General features: G+C 41.9%; 2 protein-coding genes across 3 annotated transcripts; one reads left to right on the top strand and one right to left on the bottom strand.

Moving 5' to 3' along the window:
- The first annotated feature begins 367 nt into the window (after positions 1-367).
- On the top strand, positions 368-8,306 carry LOC139340700 (growth hormone-regulated TBC protein 1-A-like). 2 transcript variants are annotated; one of them, XM_070976619.1, is made up of 8 exons: positions 368-429; positions 907-1,055; positions 1,137-1,295; positions 1,654-1,778; positions 2,300-2,396; positions 7,301-7,473; positions 7,566-7,751; positions 8,205-8,306. In XM_070976619.1, the coding sequence occupies exons 1-8, from the start codon at positions 368-370 to the stop codon at positions 8,304-8,306; spliced, it is 1,053 nt and encodes a 350-aa protein (XP_070832720.1). The 2 variants fall into 2 exon arrangements, with proteins under 2 accessions (XP_070832720.1, XP_070832722.1); XM_070976621.1 differs by having other exon boundaries at positions 910-1,055.
- lamp1b (lysosomal associated membrane protein 1b) lies at positions 8,201-17,187 on the bottom strand. The gene is made up of 6 exons (XM_070976622.1): positions 16,800-17,187; positions 14,306-14,499; positions 14,072-14,200; positions 13,876-13,942; positions 11,459-11,626; positions 8,201-11,348 (listed from the first exon to the last, which is right to left on the bottom strand). Exons 1-6 carry the CDS (start codon positions 16,858-16,860, stop codon positions 11,209-11,211), a joined length of 759 nt encoding a protein of 252 aa, XP_070832723.1. The 5' UTR covers positions 16,861-17,187; the 3' UTR covers positions 8,201-11,208.
- Between the last annotated feature and the right edge of the window lie 1,383 nt (positions 17,188-18,570).

Consider the following 18,570-nt stretch of genomic DNA (forward strand, 5'->3'; position numbering starts at 1 on the left):
GACAGCTTTTAAACACCATTTAAGGAATCATATACAGAAACAACAAAAGTAGTCAGTTAAAAATTGGAGGAACTGTATTACTACTACTACGAGTACTACCACTATTCATTATCATAAGAACACAAGCAAACATTACTGTTTCTCTTCCTCCAGGTACTCTGCATGCAAATAAAGCACATAGCTGTGGACGTTACCTGTCGTAAGTAGCCCCTCCTCTCAGGGAACATGTGTCATCTGAAACTCTGACCGCATTGTTATTTACCTTGACAGCAACCGGTTCTTTTCCAAGTAATACAAATGAAATAGCCTCCCGTGCAGGTTGTTTATAGCCTTGGTGGACTACGGACCCCGCAGCACCTGACACACAATGGAGAGCGAAATGACAGGAAACGTTTCTCAGCCTCTTACATGTAATAATGACAGCAAAAGGTGAGCTTCACTTCGATGTGGTGTTCACTCTGACTGCATGTTTTGGCTTTCTTTTACTTAAGCTGCTTTAATGTATATTCATGTTGCTTCTTTCCTGACTGCCAGTTATTATCATCAGTTTCTTTCCTTGTCAGGTCATTGTTTTTGCACTTTATGTTTTATTTAACAAACTTGCGAAATTGCTATTAGAAGCCAACAACGAGCTTGGTAAAATATCATAGCTCAGAGTTGTTTTGTTGTATTTTTCAGCATGAATTTTGCTCCTTGCTCCTAACTCGCACTTGAAAGTAATTTAAAACTGACTAATGCTCCAGCTGGGGTATTTGATCTCCCCGCTACAGAAACCCTACCCAGCGGAGGCTGTTGTAGTGTCTGTCATCAGGGAGCAGGAGGGAGAGACAAGGGTGGGGTTGGTCCTTTCTTCACTCTGGTGCTTTGTACATTGTCATTCATTTGTATATGCCTCATTTGCCCCAGCAGGATTGACCCCTATGGCTTTGAGAGACATCACGATTTTGAACCCTATAAGGAGATGATGAATGATTATATAGTTGTCCTCAACAGAAGGTTGATGAGATGGTCCAAACTACTGCAAGAGAAACCAAAAGTGGAGAAGAACTTGACAGGTACAAGTTAAAATCATACCACTGTTTCGTTTCTGGTGCCGATATGGTTTTCTGAAGTAACTCTAAAATCTGCTTTGGAAGTGAAAAGGTATGTGCGTAAAGGAGTGCCAAATGAGCACCGTGCCAGGATTTGGATGGCGGCAAGTGGTGCACAGGAACGACTGGAGAGCAGCCCGGGTTATTACCAGTCTCTGCTGGCCATGGAGCACGACACCAAGCTGAGGGAAACCATTCGTATAGGTGCGACAACAGGCCTTTTTCACAGAGGACATTTTGACATGTCACAGGAGGAAAAGCACAGATGTAAATGGTGACATGAATGATGGCTGAGTTCCATTTAGCTGCTGCAGTTTCAGGGTCCTGGTAGTGTTGATGTTGGCTCACTGTCATGACTGACTGGGACACTTGAATACAACAGAGCCACTGTTAATGTTAATTAGTAACACCTGTGCGCTCCCCACTATAATAAGTTAAAATGTCTGTTGTGAAAAAGTCTACACCACGACAATTCACTATTCCCCTTCATGAAACAACATCTATGCCTCAACTTGCATGACCACACAGGTCCATATCATAGCACAGTCCTGTTTTTTGGCAGACATGCACAGGACCTTTCCTGACAACGTCTTCTTCAAGAGCACAGCAGAGCCGAGCCTGCAGAGAGCTCTGTACAATGTGCTGCTGGCCTATGGACACCATGATAAAGCAGTTGGATACTGTCAGGTGAAAAAAACACTTGTTCAACAATGTTCATTCTTCTCTCATTTGACATCTGTTTACTTAAAGAACAGGACTGACCAGCTTCTTATCCATTTAAATATATGTGTTGGATTTTCCCCAAATGTAGCTTTCATGGCTTTCTGTGCAACATTCATTAATTCCTGTTAGCTTCCTGGTCAGCAAATTTAATTTTGATGCTTACTGAACTCACACAGCTTTTGGATAGAGGTACAACCTGAGAACTCTTTGATCTAAATAAAAGCAATCAATTTACTAAATGAAAAAATGACAGGTGTGACGTTAACATGCATGCAGACATGCAAGGATGTCATCACATTTGATAATTTATTGGTGACAAAATCACATCCTTAATTGAGCTTTTGGAAATACGTTGTTGCCGTGGATATGTGCAGCATGATTCATGCTGTGTATTTGGCTGCATGTGTGTAAACAGGTGACCGACAGTGTGCCAGTGGGCTCACACACAGTTAGATCATCTGTTCTCTCTCTCTCTCTGTTTGCAGGGCATGAACTTCATTGCAGGCTACCTCATCCTCATCACCAAAGATGAAGAGAAGTCCTTCTGGCTCATGGATGCATTGTTGGGCAGAATGCTCCCGGGTAAATGCTCAAACACATGATTAAGGTCAGGGGCGGACTGGGACAAGAAATCGGCCCTGGCATATTGGACCAAACCGGCCCACCACATTTGATAACGCACACGTTTCGGTCTTTTCAGTCTCTTGAATGTGTGTACCAACTGTGCAACTCTTTAAAACCACGTACCTTAAGCCATGCAATGAGTTAATGGGAATCAGTGAGAATGGACACATTAAATATTTCCAAAAACTCTAATTTATTAACACTACAAAAAAATACACTCCATCACAGTAATGGATCTTTAAGCAGAATTCATCGTATTGGGTGTACCTATGTGTTTCAGGGAGGAAGAAAAGAGAAAGAATAGAGATGAGAAATGATGGATCAGATGTGATCTCTTCCAAGAGTAGTACTCAATAAATTGTGAAGTGACCCAGTCCAGAAGGATGAATGTAACTGAACTCCTGAGTGAACTTTGAACTCTGTGTATGTCTGTTTGAGAGATAAAGAGAGAAAGAGAGATTTAATTGTTGGTCAATCTTCAAGATAAGAATAGCAGCTTAGAAACTGAAAACTGAAGAGGGATGATGACACATGAATGAGGGAGAGGGCTGCATACACAATGTCTTTAAAAAAAAAAACGTGCGTATACAGGTATTATAAATTAACTAGAATAACCTGGCCATAGAACAATAGCCAAAAATATGTTATTGACGTTTTATCATTATCAGATTTACCAAGAGGTTGGGTTGCTTTCCTCATGACAAGTGTTCTGAAAGCAGTCCAGCTTACCGCAGGTTTTACTGCATGTCCCTGTTCAATGTCACCAACAGCACCACTGTCATCGGCCACGGGAGCTGATGAAGGCCCTGTCGTGGCAAACGTAGCAGAACTTTTTGCGCATTTGGCAGCGTTGGCTTGAAGAGCCAGCTTCTTTTTCTCTCGCAGTCTCTCTGCACCTCCTTTTCGTTTTCTCTCCATTCTCGCAGATCCTAACACATTACGTTACCGACGTGAAAGAGGGGAAGTGTTTCATGATATGATTGGGCGAGATGAGTCCCGTCTCGTGTCAGAGAAGAAAATAACCGGCCGCAGAACTGCGTGTGTGGAGGGCCGGTCGGTGGTTATGAACAAACTCTTGCGCTGACTTTTTTTTCGCCGAATGCATTACGCCGCAGGGCCAAAGCGAAAGGGTGTTTTTGTCAAAAACACTCTTTCAAAAACTTTTTGACACAAAACATAAGCATCATTAATTTCAATTTTAATTAATTTCAATCATTGTAGATAAATGATGATTTTAGATGTGTTGAATCATCAGATAGACAGTTTCCCATAGGCTATATATAAAATACACATCCAATATAAATATAAATACACATCAAAGAGTAACATGATGTTCCTTTATTGAATAAGGATAAATTAAAGCATCAGTTCCTTTCCAAACTGAAGTCACACAGTGACTCTACAAGATAGAAAGCACAGAATCAAAGCATATTATACAACACAAGAATAAATACACATCCAACGGTCTGTATATAATACACCCCACATGTCTGCACACCGAAATAAATGCAGGACAAATCTGTACACAACAAATGAACAAACAAATGAATGGATGCAGGAGCCTGCAAGCTTGTATACGGCACAAACATAAGAGGCCAAATCAATCTAACTTGATAAGATCAACTTTATTTATCCCAAAGAGAAATTATGTAAGAGATAGTGCCCGATGAGGTGTCCTTTATCAGAAATGAATGGACGACGCGGAGGCGTGAACCGTCCAATGCGAAGCTCCGCTTATACCACTTACGAAAGAAAGAAATATTTAATCAATTATTAATACGTTAATGCTGCTTTCCGTTAAAATCGTAAGTTTTTCCACAAGAAGTGGACTATTTAATATCTGTCGTTGTGACGCGTTGCCAAGGTAACCGGCTCTGGCCACAGAACGTGCAGCTCGGTCGGCCGCAGCTGTTATATTAGACCTAATCAGCGGAGGGAAGTGAGATGATTGTTAACGTTATGTTACGTGATACAAAGTATCATTTCAGAGGGCAAGTGCGCCTCTTACCGCTTGTGTGTGTCCAGAGGATGATGCGACATTTTGTCCACAGATAGTTTCCTAAATCATTTTTATTGCAAGAAATATTATCCACCATTCACTCCGATCATTAAACGTGTATCAAGCTAGTAAGTCTATCCTAAATCGTTTTTATAAATATTATTTACCATTCACTCTGTATCGAGCGAAGTAAGTAAGTAAGTAAGGTAAGCAAGACAGTTTCTGTGGCCAACTAGCGTTTGAGCCAGCGCAATAATTTAGAACAATCAGGCTATTTGACCAGAACTTTTTTTATAGGTGTCCTACAACACTTTTTAACGGACACCCTACAGCTAATCAGAATCGAGTATTCATCCAGACCATGGTATAACAAGGAGTTATACAGTCTGATGCAGTTACATTTACACAATTTCACTTACAATGTCAACTGATTCATAATCAGAGTACAACTACGTTAATCAACTATTTGGATTGTAATTGTAATGGTTTCAGCGGAGCAGTGAGTGGGTATTTGTGCGCTACTTACGCATTCAGGCAGTCTGCAATACTTTGCCACGCTTTCTCTCGTTGTTTTATAACTGTGGCGGTGTTGCCTTTCTTTTTAATTTGGTCCTTCACCTCCTCGTAAGCCTCCATGAGAACTTCTGCCTCCGACGGGGAAAAGTAAGCCGCTCTAGTTGCCATGGTGAATCCGAGAATCTGTGATCGATGGCGGGGTCTATTTGAGGAAGCCGCGTGCACATACTTATCCAGGATAGGTTTCACCTGGCTTGTTAAATCCGTGTCTGCTCATCCTGGCTTGGTCTTTGTGCAACCGATTAAGCCTGGACGCTCATGTTTTGGATTGGCTCAGCTCAGTCACTTGTCCTGGATGTCTTAATCCTAGTTTTGTGCAACGGGCCCCCGGGATCCGACCCGGGATCTGACCCGGGACATACACACTAATAATAATAATATTTACAACCTGGCCGGGATCAGACCTGGGACACACACTGATGATAATAATAATGATGATGATAACAGATGGGTCGAGTCAGCTTGAATTAAAGGCATGAATCAGTTTTTCAGCATCCGACCCGGGATCCGACCTGTACCTACCCGGGTCCTACCCGGAACTTTCCCGGGTCGGTCCCGGCTAAGTTCCGGGTCGGTCCCGGCAATGTCCTGGGAAATTTCCGGGTCGGTCCCGGGTAAGTTCCGGGAAATTTCCGGGTCGGTCCCAGGTAAGTTCCGGGTCGGTCCCGGTAAAGTCCCGGGAAATTTCCAGGTTGGTCCCGGGTAAATACCGGGAAATTTCCGGGTCGGTCCCGGATAAGTTCCGGGTTAAATTCCCGGGACTTACCTGTATCCGACCCCGGACCAGACCCGGATCCGACCCAGACACGCACACACTACGACTACTACTACTACTACTACTACTACTAATAACAATAATAATAATAATAATAATAATAATAATAATAACGACAATCCTGGCCGGGATCCGACCCGGGACACACACACACACTAATAATAATAATAATAATAATAATAATAATAATAATAATAATAATAATAATAATAATAATAATAATAATTATAATAATAATAGCCTGAGAATGAGAGGATCATCTGTGTCTTTTGCATTACATCAACTGTGAACTTACCAAGGAAAAGGGGTGCAAGTGAAGTCATCCCCTAAAGGACTCCTCCTTTAACAAACAAGTGAAGGCATCCTAGTCAGCGTCGGAGTGTAGGAATCCTGTCAGAAAGGAGTAAAGGAGTCCAGTTTAACGCAGGTTTTACTGCATGTCCCTGTTCAATGTCGCCACCACCGCTGTCATCGGCCACGGGAGCTGATGAAGGCCCTGCCGTGGCAAACATAGCAGACATTTTTGCGCATTTGGCAGCGTTGGCTTGAAGAGCCAGCTTCTTTTTCTCCCGCAGTTTTTTCTGCACCTCTTTTTCGTTTTCTCTCCATTCTCGAAGATCCTAACAGATTGCGTTACCGACGTAAGAGAGGGGAAGTGTTTCATGATATGATTGGGCGAGATGAGTCCCGTCAAATGTCAGTGAAGAAAATAACCTATAGGCCGCAGAACTGCGTGTGTCGAGGGCCGGTCGGTGGTTATGAACAAACTCTTGCTCTGACTATTATTTATTTATTTATTTATTTATTTATTTATTTATTTGCCGAATGCATCATGCCGGCTAGACCAAAGCGAAAGCGGTTGGTGTTTAACGATGTGATTGGTCCAGCCTAATGTCAATCGGGCCGCTGATCGACAGTCTGGTATTATGGGCTAGTCAGACCAATATTTAAAATAAAAAAGTGGCCGACTATTGGCCCAAATAGCACGTCGGCCCACCGGGAAAATGCCCGCTATGCCAGATGCTCAGTCCGTCCCTGATTAAGGTCTGCGCACACCCCCACAGGTGTTTTCAATTACTCCGTCTGATGAGAGGTCTGCTGCGGTTGAAGCTGGGCAAGGCCCTGCCAGGAAATGCATGAGGTCACCAAAGCTCATGTAACAATGAGATTGGTGGAGGAAAGTGAGGGAGGCGTCAGTCAAGTGTCCAGACAAGAGGTCTAATCAGACAACATGAGTGAAAACACCTGTGTCAGTAAACCAAGGTGGTGCAGAGCCTTTAATCAATCCAAACTTTATTTGTATAGTACGTTCCAAATGACTAATCAATCAAAGCATTAAAATAAAGTCAGATATTTAAAACCTTAAATGTACATGGTCAGTTAATGTTGCCACCCTCAGTTGTAAGTAAGAAAGTCTGTGGGCATTTAGATTTGATCTTAGAGGTGGAAACAAGAGTTCTCTGTTGTGCTTGCTATACAAAGGAAAACACATGTACTTTGGGGATATTGCAGACTACTACAGCCAGGCCATGCTGGGCCTGAAGACTGACCAGGAGGTTCTTGGGGAGCTGGTGAAAGCTAAAGCTCCTGCAGTAGGACAGCTCATGGCCCAGTATCCCGGCATATGGACACTGGTGGTGTCACGCTGGTTCATCTGCCTCTACATTGACATACTCCCGATCGAGGTGAGGAAGAGTTGTTAAATGGTAGAGACAAATGAAGACTTTGTGGTGACGTTGAAGCACATCATCTTACAGACATTTGTGTTTACTTTTAGACAGTTCTGCGCGTCTGGGATTGTCTTTTCTACGAGGGCTCCAAGGTTCTTTTCCGCGTTGCTCTGACTCTCATCGTCCACCACCAGCCGGAGATCCTGAGAGCTCGCTCTTTGCCCGATGTGTGCGAGTGCTTCAAACAAATCACCTGCGGAGCCTTCACTCTAGACTGCCACAACTTCATGCAGGTGCAACAAGAAATGACAAAAAATGAGGAAACAGCAGCTGTGGTTACACTGGTCCATTTTTCCTTTAATATTACAATTACAAATTTGATTAACGTTTCCCTGTTTCAAACCGTTCTAATACCAACACCAGCTCTCCACCACCAGCAAGCCCTTACAAAAGGTCTACTGACATTAAGCACTTCAGAAAAGGAGGTGTCATGACAAATGTTCATCCTTCTTTCCGGTTAGGACAGATTTAACCCACTGGAATGGAAATTCCTTTCATAGCCAGAGTCACTTTATTATGGATAAGGTTTCTTTTTTCTGAGTTCTTATAATGAGGGACATTACTGGCTCCACGTAAATACAGCTTGGTGTGTCAACTTCTTTAAAGGAATAGTCTTGAACCATAATTCATTTGACATTTTCTCAAACTGTTTTTTTTTTTTGTTTGTTTGTTTGTTTTTTTTACAGAAAATCTTTACTGAACCTGGCAGCCTGTCTATGGCAACTATTGACAAACTGAGAGAGAAATGCAGAAAACAAGTGCTGGAGGAAGAATCTGGACAGCCATGAAGACAGATCCACTGCTCCCCCAGTTTCCTTTCAGTATAAGACAGTAACACAATTCACTATTGCAAATGGACATACATTTGGTTGCTTCTGTTCTACGCTGCTATATTACACTCTAATCCAGTGGACTGGATATTTAAAGGACGTGCTTTGATGAAGCTTTTTAATGATGTTTTTGGACCTCATGTTTTGCTGCAGAATATTTCTGCTGCTTTAGATACTTCACACCTTATGCTTTGCAAAAAGGTATTTAAATATCATGATTTTATTACTTGCACTACAGTGATGTTGCTTTGCAATAGCAGGACGTGAGTGATGCAGTTTTGGTCTGTGCTAATTTCTAAAACCTTGTGTTTCACTTTTTACTGTAAGCAGAAACCGAATTATTGCCCTCAGCTTTTTCTTGATTAAGCTCATCTCAAAAAACAGTCATTCACGGTAATAAATGAACAACAAATAAACAACTATTGACAATCAAAATAATGTGATTATGGAATAACATCAGTAAACATACATGTTAAAGGTCCACAACGTCTCCTACAGAGGAGCGACAGACTGAAAGGAAGAAATCCTCCTGGCCGTTTTTTCTGTTATTTGAATGTTTGTAGTCATTTTGCATCTCCGTCGTCACTGCGTGTCTAATTTTAGTCATGTATCTCTTTTCAGGCATCTAGCGCCTCTTTCTAATCATCTCTTTGGTCAGTGATTTCCACGATAGTGAGAAGCCAACTACATTTTCTTGGTTATCTTCAGATAAGTTGCCGAACATACTTGTTCTAACAGTCGAGCACCATGTTTGCAAACAGACAGAAGATATATATATACACATATAAATATAAAATCCAGGTACTGCACTTTGTTCTTCCAGCCGTTTTTGTGCCAAGATGTGACAAAACTATACAGTATTAAAGCTTTGTCATTCAAAGTCCTGCTGGCTTTCATTTCAGCCATCTACTATGGACTGATTTATACCTCGAGGACATAAAACCTGCATACCTGACAACCACTGTAATCAAAACTAAAACTGTGGTTTTACTATACAAAAAAAGACTTTATTCTAATTCTGCACACAATTATGTTGTAACCTTCACTTCTAAGGAGTTCACACAAAAGCAGCTATGAGCAGGTTTGAATGCTCAACTGTATAACAAAGGCAAAACAGAGAGTCAAACAGCTTCGTTCGTTCACTTTTATTGACCTCTCCTTTAGAAAACAGTTCAGGCAAATCCGTTAAAACCTTATTAAATCACTACGTGGATATTTAGATGAGGGAAGACAAAAAAACATAAAAAACACTTTCTCCTACTACATCAAACAATGCACATTTCTGGTAGTAACAGTACACGAAGGCTTTGTGAGACACAAAGAAAAATGTCCCAGACATGACAGCGTCAGTGAGTGAGTACGTCTGCGGTGTTGGCTTTACTTTAATCCCATCTCTGATACAGCTGGGAAGGCACTGATGAACACTGACCAGTGTTTTGGCCACTTTGATCATTACATGGGGCTGTTTCTCAGGACTTTAGTGCAACTTCTTTCCCTTCAGAAACCAAAACCAAAAACCCAAATGGACCCACATACAGGGGAAAGAAAAACAAAGGAAAAACTACCCATTGGACTGAAACAACAACGGCATAATTACGTTCTGACAGTGATGTCCTGAGCTTTTTCATCCACCTGAACCAACAGTACTGTTTCTTTAGATTGTTTAAGCAACTCCTGCTGTGCGTGTGTGCGTGTGTGTGTGTGCGTGTGTGTGCGCATACACACTGTAACATCAGAATCAAAAGAGTAGCTGCAATCACTTAAAGGAATAGTTCAACATTTTGGGAAATTGACTTTCTGACTGAGAAAGCCAGCAGATGGTTAGCTTAGCTTAGCATTAAGACTGGAATCAGGGGCAAACTGCTAGCCTGGCTTTGTCCAAGGGTAACTAAATCTGCCTACCAGCACCTCTAAAGCTCACTAAGAAACACAAGTTTAAAAAACAACACTGTCTCTGTGTAAAGCTACGCTAACCACCTGCTGGCTGTAGCTTCATTTTTAGCAAACATGAGAGAGACATCGATCTAACTTTCTCATCTAACTCAAGAAAGCAAATAAGCCCATTCCCTAACGTGGCGAATTGTTCCTTTAAATATGAAAGTTAAGTAAAACAGATCAAAATGCTCAAAGCCGACAACTGCATCAACAGTCTCCATTCAAAATGTGTTGAGAACCTTTATGAGGAAAAGAAGGACCTATCATACTATTCCCAGTGGACAAAAGAAATCCATACATGCATCTGACTGCTGACGGGACACCTCAGGTTACTGTGTTTTTAGTGTGCTGCTTAAAATCTGCATACTGGGGCTAAATGCAGAGTTGCGAAAAAAAAAGTTACTGTCTGAAGTAGATCAAGTTTAACAGCCTGAAATATTCCCTTTGTAATAACAAACCACATTTAGGGCAACAACACTAAAAACGGTCACCCAAAAGCAGATAAACAATAAGAAAAGCTACAGCAGCAAATCCCACAATCCCTCAAAATTCCTTTCACAGAAATCATAAATAGTACAATACAATTTGAGGACTCTCAAGGACCCTCTGATCAGCATCCACCCCCTGCTTGACATAGTACCGGAATAATGTTTTTCCTCAATTCATTGCAATCTCCAAACAAAGTCTCCTTTTTTCAATGACGGCAGGTCAGTTCAGAGCAGATCAACCTCGACAAAGTGATAATGATTAGTGTTACTGATGAGGGCAAAGAACAGCACACACAAAGAGGCAGGGAGATGGAGGGTGGAGGGACAGCGGGGGATGGGGGGGATGGGGGGGGGGGATTAAATCTCATAAAACAGTGGTTAATCTCAAGGGTGGGATCGCACACTCTGGCCTCAGGGAACATGAGTGACCAGTGACCTCAGATGGTCTGGTAGCCAGCATGGCTCCTCTTCCTGCCAATGAGATAGGCCAAGAGCACGATGAGGACGAGACCGGCTAAAGCTGCTCCAACTATGATGGGGATCAGCATGTCGTCTTCATCCAACTGGCACTCCTCAGCTGAGAGAGTAAAACAAAGTAAAGGGGAAAAAAAGACCACGAGAAGACAAATTAGAGCAAGAACGCAGTAGATCTATTTTTATCACTTTCTACTGGACAGAAGCGTTTACCTGCTCCAAACTGGTCCCCGGTGAGACCGAAGGGCTGCACCTGCACCTGGAACGTGTTGATGGACAAATTCTGGGCCACATTCAGAGTTTGCTCCTCGCGGCACATGTATGAGTAACCCAGGGTGCCTCGCAGGTAGTCCAGGTTACTATTATTGACAAAGAAGGGATCTACAGCAGATGACAGAACAGGGAGAGATTACGGGGGAAAGAGGGTTAAACAAAAGGGACAGAGACAGGACATAAAGTGATGTGAAGAGAGAAAATTAACTTAAATAAAAAGCAACAACAGTCTCACACAGACAGCTATATGTAACATACCTGAGGAACCAATAACCAGCCAACTTTCAGGGTAGGGCTACAGTCAAACAAGGGGTCTCAGAGAAGCCATGTGTGGCTGCATAATGGTATTCTGCAGTTTCACCATTTTCAAAATGATGGCAGAGGCGTGAACTGGTGAACCTTCATGTATTACCAAAGGATCTGAATATCTGAGTTTTCCAATATAACCTATATTGAAGCTCGACCCTGCTCCATCCATGTCTGCTGGGACACAGCGAGTACGAGCCGCCAGGTTTATTTTTCTCAACTTTTATCTGTTGACTGTGTTCAAACAAATCTGCAGCGTGCTAGATAATGTTAGCTGACGTTAGCCTGCCAAGCTGCATCATGATTCATGTCAAATGCTGACAGGACATTTTCTATGGCTCCAGGGTGTTGACGAAGAAAGTTAGAGGAGACTTTATTCAAAGCAGTTCGTCAGGCGGCTGAGCTGAAACCCTGACTGAAAACCTCGCAGGACTTTTGGGGTTATTTACAGAGAGAGTACGTCATGATAAAGCTTGTCCTCATGAGCTGCTAGGATAGCATTAACAAGATAAGATTTGATAAGTCAAGTGCATATAGCACATGGGAGACGTTTTCCTTCAGGGCTTTCTGTCAGAAAACACTGTTTGTGTGTTTGATGAGCACAGTCGAGGGTGAACAGGTACGCTCGAGCTGCAGGCGAACAGTGGAGGGGTGTCTGGAGACGGAGGCGGCAATTATGTGCATATTCATAGTCCGTGCATACTGAACGAAGGCAAAGGTGTTGAGTTACATCGAAGCCATTTTAAAGCATGAGGGGAATTTTTTTTCAAGGACAAAATTCAAAATGTGTAATTTTGATGAGGAGAGATGAGTTATTCAGGGTTTCAAGGCTGTTCTTTGTTCAAGACCTGCTGATCTCAACAGTAATAGGATCCATTTAAAAAACAAGCAGTGGTTGAAACAGCAGAATCACTACGGGGGAAATGAAAATATAGCGCATAATTCATGTTACAAGAAAAATGCTGTCGATTTGTCAAGTGTCAGAGACAGAATGACAGGACTGCTGCCAGAGAGGAGGACCGAAGGCGGAGAAAGACTTTCTAATCGACTCGTGCTCAAGTTCAAGTCTGGCCTTTGGTCCTTTGTTGCATCTGTAGCTTGTTTCCTGTCTTCTCACTTTTGCCTCTGTAAAGGCTTTAAAATGTCCAAACAGAACTGTTCAGTTACAATTTCAAAGTGGAGGGAAAAAACAGCACAGAGGATCTGAAACCATGCCTTTCTTAAAAAAAAAAAAAAAATCCAGTAACTGCTATTTTCCTCTCTTTGACACTGACTCTGATGACATGATTATGTGGGAGGCAACACTGAGGGCAACAAACGGCAATTTCTCTGATTGACTGCACGAGCCAACACAAAAGTCTTCATCTACTCCCACCACTGAGGAAGTGAAGACCCCCAGAGACCCAGATTAACTTGATGGAAATGTCCCAACAACAACTGGGAAAATCTCACATTTACAGTGTTCTGTGTGCGCCAATCACTTCACTTCAGACTGCTCAGAGGACCAATACAAAGCAGGATCCACTTCACAACTGAAGCTCAAGGATGGATCAATACCGAGACATAATATACATAATACACATATTTATAAAAAAATACACGTATTTATAAAAAATGAATTCCAAAGTTAACATGCTTCACCTCTACACACAAATGACCGATCAAAACCTAAAGGTTTCATAATGTCGGGTTTTACTGCAGGGCTGCTGTATTATATTATATCATATTTTTCTGGTATTTCAGAGTGGCCTTTATGCACTACAGTGTAAGAAAGACCTGTTTGCTGTGTAATATATATACGGAAATATTTTAACACCACCTGACAGTCAGTTAATGAGAGGCAGAGAATGTAAACTGAGCTCCACACATCTCTTCATATTCATTTTCCCATTACTTCAGTGAGGTGAAGTTGTGCTTTCCCTCATTCTGAGCAAACAAAAACACTGATTACACTACAGAAAGTTATAAGGAGCCCAGGATACAGTGGGCACATGCCAATTTCTCTGGTACAAGGAAGGTAACATGAATCCTGGGAGGTAAAGTGCACTCACCTTTCATGTCTGTCCACGCTGCTGACAGAGACACTTCACTCAGGTGGTACTTATTGGATGTAGTATTCTGGTGAAAAACAGCAAGACCACCAGAAGTCAGTAACACTGCAGGAAAAGCAAGCTTCCCTCAAGCTCCAGATGCCATCTAGTGGCCGTTTGTGGAAGTGCAGGAGGACACATGGCACAGTGTACTGACCAGGGTGAAGATAAAGGTGAGGTTGGTCTTCTCTGCATCAGTTGTGAGCCGCAGGGAGGCGCTGTCTGAGTCACATGACCCCGAGCTTCGTGTCATATTGGGCTGAAGGTTCACAACTTCCTGCACAGTCTGCAAATCAATGATGAAACAGTTAGCATTTCAAACCTGTTCATGTGTCCTGGCTTGCAGCTGCTACAGGACTCAAACTAATGCTGAGTGTCTGCATTTAGGCACCTTATTCTGGGAGGCAGAGCTGAAGGTGATGTTGAGCTGGAGACCCATGGATGCCAGTAAACAGGCTGTACTATTGCTGTTGGTGACCATGTAGGTTCCTTTTTCAGGTCTGCCGGGCTCCTTGTGCGGGGCAGCAGTGGTTTGGGCAGTTGTCGGTGGGGCAACAGTAGCAAACCCCTGATGCAGGAATGCAGCTGCAAGAGGATATTGATGCAGGGTGTTCAGTACTAAATACATAAAAACAGGGTTTGCAGGGCTCACAAACTGAATTTGAGACTTTTAAAATCACATGAAATGCAAAATAATACCTGTTTCACAATCATACGACCCAAAGTATCAAAGTAGGGACAATTAGGCCCGGAACAAGGTCATTTTAAGAGGCCTTTCAGAGAAAATATGTAAGATTTCTGCAAATGAATACTTTGTAACGGGGAAACTAAAGTTAATGCTTTGTAAAGCTTATGAAGTAAATAATTCTATCAATAAAACGAGCCAAAATACACAATATAATCACAACATTCTGGGGGGAAACAATCAAATACATTTCTTTAACTCAGCTCATTATTACGTTTTTTTCATCTTGCTACTTGTCCGAAATCAAAGGTTATTGCAGGTAATTTATGTTTCATTTCCAGTAGTTTTATTTCAGTCTTTTTCTGTTTTCTGAGTGCTGATGTTTCCTCATCAGCTTGATCCTCCTCAGCTTGGTCCAGTTATACAGCGCAATGCATCTCGTTTTTCTATGTCGCCCTGCTGTATTTCCTTTGCTCATGTAGCCCTTTACGTGGGTGAGACAGAAGAGGTGTCAAGTTCTTCAAAGTAATTTTAATCTACAAAACTGAACTTGTGCACTGTCAAAGAGGTAGGTGCACAGCAGGTTGTGATATGTGTCTATTTTAATTACAGCGTTTCACTAAAGCAATGTGCGAAACTGACTGACACACTCAGATTTTCATTTCAGTTCGGTTCTCCTTAAAAACAATGACTCGGTTTTTTTTTGCTCTTGACCTAGTTATGTTATGGACTATTTAAAACAAGTACTCAGATTGTTGACATGGCAACAACACAATATAAAAATATTCTTGTTCAAGTAGCAATGTTATATCTGATACCACAGCTCCAAGTCTTGCGGTGACATCTGAAACACTGTCGGAGCTTCACTCTGATCTAAACCGATACAGCTTCCTTCTGTCAGCAAACCAGCAAGTGGTTTGACTGGTCTGAACCACTATGGGGCGTGTATGTCGATGTTATCCTCAGATTTGAAAAACAGCAGAAAATGAATCAACCAAACAAACGGGTGACAGAAGGAAAATCAAACTATTGATCCTCCGTGTGAGCTTTCATTGGTACATTCCACACAGTTATGTGTCCACCTTTGTCTCTAACGCAGAATACAGGTGACAAGCGATTAGCTGCACATTTATTCTACTAGCAGACAGTTATATTAGTAAATACAGCTGCCAGATAAACGTAGTGGGTTGAGAAGTGTCGAGCTGCAACTATTATTTCCATTCAGAATGAATGGGCTGATTGTTCTCCTGATTTATCATCTGATGGATAAAATGACAGAAAATTGGGGTTACTTTAAATTAAATCAGCATTTATTCACATCTGAGAAGCTGGAACCAGTGAATCTGTCTTTTTTTGCAAAAAAGAAGAAAGACTTTAGATTTCTTATCAAAACTGTCAATGGACTAATCAATCACACGACTGATGGTTTCAGCTTTTACAATGCATACTACAACTAATATATACTATATACTATTTGTATATTCACAGATTCTGGATTCTTCAATGCAATTTTTATAATGTTCAACAAAAAATGCAAAAACCATCAGACACAAATTGCTATTTAAAGCATTCAGGCACACTGTCATTATGTGTCTTAAAACATGTACTTTGGGAATCTGTAACATACTCAAGCAAAGTACAATTACCTCATAACTGTATTTAAGAGCATAATTTAAGAGCGAACCTGCACTGTGATGATGGATTATCAACGACACTGACTCAAATATGCTGCACGACTACTCTCTGCTCGGACAAATGACACTTAGTGAAGGAGTGAAGAGGCAACAAGGCTTCAAGATTTACTCTCTGCGACACCTTTGCTCCATGTTTGGCTGACTGAACAGCCGCAAACTGCATTGAAATGACGCTAACTTGCGCCACAAACAGACGTGAACTCAGCATTTTCAAGGCCGAGCTACCAAAGCAGCATTTGGAAGTGACACCACCAATTCAGGCACAGAAACCTGAGTTAAACAACGTGTAGGCCTAACTAATGGCTCCGGGAGCCTACATCTCACTGTTGTCCTCACAGTTCAGGGTCTTTAGAAAACATATCGTCAGCTGAATAAGAGCGAGCGATGTCATTTTAACAGACAGTCCTACGAATTGAAGGCAGGTTATGTGTGACCTTCCGAGTTGGTAACGTTATTGTTTATGTTGGCCAGGTAGTTAATGTGGGACAAACGGGATCAATACTCACCGAGAATCAGCTGCAGGGTTACTGCCAGGCACCATGACTGGACACCACCGATCTGCGTCATGTTTGTACGGTCTCTGTACGAGCTACTTCTGCGTTTGTCAGGGCGAAATCACGGCAGCACAACAGACTGGGCGCAGCTACTAATGCTAGGTGATGTTGTGCTAGCTAGGCTAACGTTAGCCTCACAACAACAGCAACACAGACTGAAAGTCAAGCGCGCGGATTTTTTGAGATGATAGAGTTCCGTTAATGGTAACAAAAAAACACTCACGTTTGTCGTTACACGTTTAAAGTTTTTTTTTATGTGCGAGTCGTGAGGCTAACTTTGCTTGCCTTTAGTACTTTGTCACCGCCACCGCTGCAGAGACTGACATCAGGGTCATGTGACAGAGGGTTTAAGAAACACCCGGAAAGTCACGTGGTAAACAGCCGCTGGAGACAACGCGCTTATTCAACGTCGAAGAAGAATTAAAGGATGAATTCATGTCTTAAGACAACGCCCTGGTGCAGCGGTGGTTTACTCAAGTATTGTACTTGTAGGTACTTGCACGTTGCTGTAGTATTTTCATTTTGTGCAGCTCTATGCTTCTACTCTACCACACCTTAGAGGAAAATATTGTTCTTTTTACTCCACAACAGCAACAGCAGGAGTCATTAATTACTTAAGATTTACTGAAAAGAAATAAAATAAAATAAAATAACACCTGAAAAGTGGTTTATCAGCAGGTTTTAATCCATTTGTCTTGTAACCTCTTATTAAAAGTCAGAATTTAGTTGGGGCCTTCTTATCACCTCCACCACAGAAACATTTCTTCTCCAAGCCTCTGACATGGCTTCATTGAAATGACTGAGGCCCACAGAGGTCAAATGATCTACTATTTGACAAAAGAGCAAAGATTAACATCCAAAAACTGAAAACAGAAACAGGGGACAAACTCCACAGTTGCCCTTGTGTGCAGTCTGTGTTTGTCAAATCTAGTGGGTCACTTATCAAGAGCAGATTTAGTTATTTGGGGGTCCTGGATAACCAGCTCTGCAGATGTGAGCAGATGACAAAGTTCATGTCATGCTGGATGATAGTGGTTATGCAGATGTGAGGAGTATAATGTGTATTTAATTCTCATCCTTTGGCCAGGCTAAATGAGAACAATATCTGGAACAGGCAGTACTGTATTTGACTACAATTGTGAGGTACTTGTACCTGTACCTGAGTATATGTCCATTTTAAGCCACTTAACACACCTACTCCACTACATTTCAGCGGCAAACATTGCACTTTCAAACCCACAGTGTTTTGTAGTTACTTTGCACATTAAGATTTATGATCAAATCTAAACATAAATTGTATTATATCCAAACATCATTGTAGCTGTCTATTAGTTTCACATAGGTTTGGTCTACATCCCTCATGGGGCAATGGTACCCACTTGATTCAGCTAACTGACAGGGTGCAGAGTCCAGAAGCTGGGATGAGTGCGTCTAATTAAAGGTCCGTGGGGTCAGGCCTCACTCAGACCAACATTTTACACATCAGTGTCAAAATGAAGTCTCCTCTCTGTGTAACTTAGCCTGGCCTCACTTATCTGTTTGCTGGTTCAATAAGTTCCTTAAGTGTCACAGATCAGTGTGATTATGCAACTTCAGACAAGACACTTTGGAAAGATGCTGAGGTCTCATGTCTGTAACCTCTTCCTTTACACAGACACACTAACATTTAAGTCTCATATAGGAGTAACCTATCTTTTGACCTTTTGAACACATGGTTGCTTAA

The sequence above is a fragment of the Chaetodon trifascialis genome, chromosome 12, assembly GCF_039877785.1.
Source record: "Chaetodon trifascialis isolate fChaTrf1 chromosome 12, fChaTrf1.hap1, whole genome shotgun sequence".
Taxonomy (NCBI): domain Eukaryota; kingdom Metazoa; phylum Chordata; class Actinopteri; order Chaetodontiformes; family Chaetodontidae; genus Chaetodon; species Chaetodon trifascialis.

Excerpts from the sequence above, each read along its gene's own strand:
- LOC139340700 (XM_070976619.1), top strand. The coding sequence starts at position 368 with ATGGAGAGCGAAATGACAGGAAACGTTTCTCAGCCTCTTACATGTAAT. Across the intron at positions 430-906 it reads TGTAATAATGACAGCAAAAG|CAGGATTGACCCCTATGGCT; the intron begins GTGAGCTTCACT and ends CATTTGCCCCAG. Across the intron at positions 1,056-1,136 it reads AGTGGAGAAGAACTTGACAG|TGAAAAGGTATGTGCGTAAA; the intron begins GTACAAGTTAAA and ends CTGCTTTGGAAG.
- lamp1b (XM_070976622.1), bottom strand. The coding sequence starts at position 16,860 with ATGACGCAGATCGGTGGTGTCCAGTCATGGTGCCTGGCAGTAACCCTG. Across the intron at positions 11,627-13,875 it reads AGCGTGGACAGACATGAAAG|ATCCCTTCTTTGTCAATAAT; the intron begins GTGAGTGCACTT and ends CATCTGCTGTAG. Across the intron at positions 11,349-11,458 it reads CGGGGACCAGTTTGGAGCAG|CTGAGGAGTGCCAGTTGGAT; the intron begins GTAAACGCTTCT and ends TTACTCTCTCAG.